The 3070-nt window shown below is 42.8% G+C and overlaps 1 protein-coding gene across 1 annotated transcript; it reads right to left on the bottom strand.

The window, feature by feature from the left end:
* Positions 1-581: 581 nt before the first annotated feature.
* LOC142980203 (uncharacterized) lies at positions 582-1951 on the bottom strand. The gene is made up of 3 exons (XM_076125538.1): positions 1351-1951; positions 924-1251; positions 582-606 (listed from the first exon to the last, which is right to left on the bottom strand). The coding sequence occupies exons 1-3, from the start codon at positions 1832-1834 to the stop codon at positions 582-584; spliced, it is 837 nt and encodes a 278-aa protein (XP_075981653.1). The 5' UTR covers positions 1835-1951.
* Positions 1952-3070: the final 1119 nt, after the last annotated feature.

Below are 3070 nucleotides of genomic sequence, written 5' to 3'. Positions count from 1 at the left end.
GTTCTACTTTAAGTCTTTGTAGGGCATGTTTAATGCTGTTGTGCATGGTTTTGTCAAAGGCTCCTTCTATATCTATGAAGGAGGCTAGTGTTGAGGCTTTGTTTGTAAAGGCCGATTCTATTTTGTGCACAACCTTGTGCAGTGCCGACTCTGTTGATTTGCCTTTTCTATACGCATGTTGTTGGGGATGTAGTGGGTTGTTCTTTAGTACTCCATCCCTTAGGTATATGTCTACAAGTCTTTCCAGTGTTTTTAAAAGGAATGATGTAAGACTGATTGGCCTGAAAGCTTTGGCATGAGTGTAGTCCTCCTTACCCGGTTTGGGGAGGAAAACTACCTTTGCTTCTCTCCACAATTTGGGTATGTATTTGAAAGCTATACAGGCTCTGTAGATTGGTAATAGGTGTTTTATCGTCTCGTCTTTTTGCCATTGTAGTAGCGCCGGGAAAATCATGTCTAGCCCCGCTGATTTGAATGGCTGGAAGCTTTTTATGGCCCATGCCATCCTATCCGCGGTTACTATTTTGTTGGCGATTTCCCAGTCTAGGGTTGTTGGTGTGTTGTGGTGCTCGTCTGACCAATCAAGGCCTGATGTCATCAGACAGCCTGGAAAATGTGTTTCCAGCAGTATTTCACACGTTTCTTTGTCGTTATTTGTGTAGGTGCCGTCTGCTTTCTTAAGAGTGCCCAGAAGATTCGGGTTCCCTTTGGAAAGTATTTTCTTTATTCTTGCGGCTTGGTTTGTCGAGTCTATGTTGCTACAGAAGTTGTGCCAAGATTCCGTTCTTCGAAATCTGATGCGCTTCTTATAGTGTTTTTGTGCAATTTTGTATTTGTCCCAGGCCTCAGTAGTTCTGGTGTTTTTTGCATGGTTAAAAAGTGTCCTGAGACCCTTTCGTAGGCGTTCAAGTTCCGGCCCCCACCATGAACTTTTTCCGGGGTCTTTGGATATTGAAGTGGGGCATGCGGAATGATAGCTATTCAGCATGCTTTTGGTTAAAAGTGCTACGTTTAAATCTATATTATTAGTACTGAGAGTGACGTCAGTTACTGGTCCGTCACTTAGTGCTTTAGTAAGTAAGTTTGTGTACCTTGATATATCTGTTTTTCGGGGGTTGCGATATAGGTCAGGGTCTTTTTGCTTGTGTTGAATTTGAAAGCACACGCGGCGGTGGTCTGCCAGTGATGGCTCGTTTGATACGTGCCAGCCCGCAATCAGATTTGCAGCCGCGTGTGTTGCCAATGTGATGTCTATAATGGTTTGATACCTTGAGCTTACAAAAGTGGGTTCAGTGCCCCTATTTATAATGTTTAGGTTTGTTTGAAATAGGTATTCGGCTAATGACTCACCTCTTTTGTTGGTATCCTTACTTCCCCACAGAGGATGGTGTGCATTACAGTCTGCAGCGATGATCAGCTCCCAGTCTTGTGTTTCGCAGTGTTGTACAAGTTCGGCCAGTTCTCTTGTTGGAGTTTCGCCGTCGCTCGGCATGTACACTGAGGCTAAGACTAGGGTTGTGTTATTTTCTGTGTGGATTGTCACTGCAGTGAGGTCTCTAGAACAGAATTGGTTTAGTAGCGTGGTTGTTATGGTGTTGGGCATGAAAATGCAGGTTCTCGGTTTGTCGACTGAGGGTTTTACCAGTAACTTACCGCAGATATTGCTTAGACCGCAGATTTTGTTGTTTCTGATCCACGGCTCCTGGATCAGGGCGACGGTCTTGTTGTTAACCTCCAGTGCTCTGCGTAGAGTGGCCGCCGCTATTTGTTTGTGCTGGAGGTTGGTTTGTATAACATTTATGTTTAGGGGACTACGGGCTACGCAGGACGTCATCTTCGTCACTGGTAGTCCCCTTGTTCTGCGGCGGCGGGTCTGTCTCCATCTCGCTCGAACCCTGTTGGGGAGCAGAGGTGGACGGCTCGGGACCGGATGCGGCCCCCTCCGTTGACTCCTCCGTCGCCATTGGTCTGCTGCTGCTCGTGGCTTGTTCCTCCGAGGTGAAGAACCTGATGTAGCCACTCCCAGACATGTGCGCTACTCGGCGATCACGGTCCAGGATGGCTTGCTTCTGGTCCTCAGGAATTCCAAGGATAAGTTATCGGTGGTTAGGAGTATATGTAACGGTGCATAAAATTGGGGTTGGTTCCGTGTTTCGGAAGGCACGATAAATTGTGAGTCCCGGCTGTCATTTTCGAAAATCTTTGACAGTCGTTAACTGTAATCAGAAGCTTGAAAGTCTGACAACGAGTCTTACTAAAGCGTATCGTGTTATAACCCAGGTAACTGGGTTGTGGAAGTCTGATAGACAGTCGCTCCATATAAAACACTGGTATTCAGCTGCATCCAGTGAGACTGGAAGCCGACTCCAATATAATTTTGAAGTATTATTAATAATTATTTAGCACTTATCTTTCAATTACAGCTATCATTCTTGTGTATCTTAAAGATTTTGTCAACAATGACAAACACAAATATCTGTAGTACATAATGAAAACTACCCAAATGTTTCAGCAAACTCTGCCAAAACGATTTCCTTGATTTAAACTGAGTACTTAAAGCAATATTAATGCATACATCCACGTTTAAACTTGCAGTAAATGTATGTTAATGTGTAGATAGCGTTCATCCTTGAGAGCTGACATTACCCCCGCTGTAAACACTGACTCACTGGGTTTCCTTGCAGTGATCGAGTGAAGGTCACAGGATATGTCATATTTTAGTACCTTTTTAAATAGCTCATGAGTGTACAGATATAATTGTAATCGTGATTTAATTGTTTGTTAATCTTGTAGGCAGAGTGTTTGTTGATGTAAATAATTGTTCTTTCTTAAACATTTATTCATAAATATAAGAAATACAAGAAAATTAGAGGAACGATTTCCCACTTCTATCGGCCGTAGACAACAGCTGAGCTGTCCAAATTCGTAAAAAAACTGATCAACGTTTCTAGCGGGTGCCATAGTAACCATTTTAACATTATATTTTAATTCAAACTAAGTTTCTTCAAGCATATTATGTTTATATAAATAGATTTACCTAATTTTATTGATCAAATTCATGTTTTAAACG

The sequence above is a fragment of the Anticarsia gemmatalis genome, chromosome 17, assembly GCF_050436995.1.
Source record: "Anticarsia gemmatalis isolate Benzon Research Colony breed Stoneville strain chromosome 17, ilAntGemm2 primary, whole genome shotgun sequence".
In the NCBI taxonomy this organism is placed as follows: domain Eukaryota; kingdom Metazoa; phylum Arthropoda; class Insecta; order Lepidoptera; family Erebidae; genus Anticarsia; species Anticarsia gemmatalis.
The sequence above is the reverse complement of the archived record's forward strand: the minus strand, read 5'-3'. Positions and strand labels throughout refer to the sequence as shown.

Excerpts from the sequence above, each read along its gene's own strand:
- LOC142980203 (XM_076125538.1), bottom strand. The coding sequence starts at position 1,834 with ATGACGTCCTGCGTAGCCCGTAGTCCCCTAAACATAAATGTTATACAA. Across the intron at positions 1,252-1,350 it reads TAAGGATACCAACAAAAGAG|ACATCACATTGGCAACACAC; the intron begins GTGAGTCATTAG and ends AAACCATTATAG. Across the intron at positions 607-923 it reads GACCCCGGAAAAAGTTCATG|GCTGTCTGATGACATCAGGC; the intron begins GTGGGGGCCGGA and ends CACATTTTCCAG.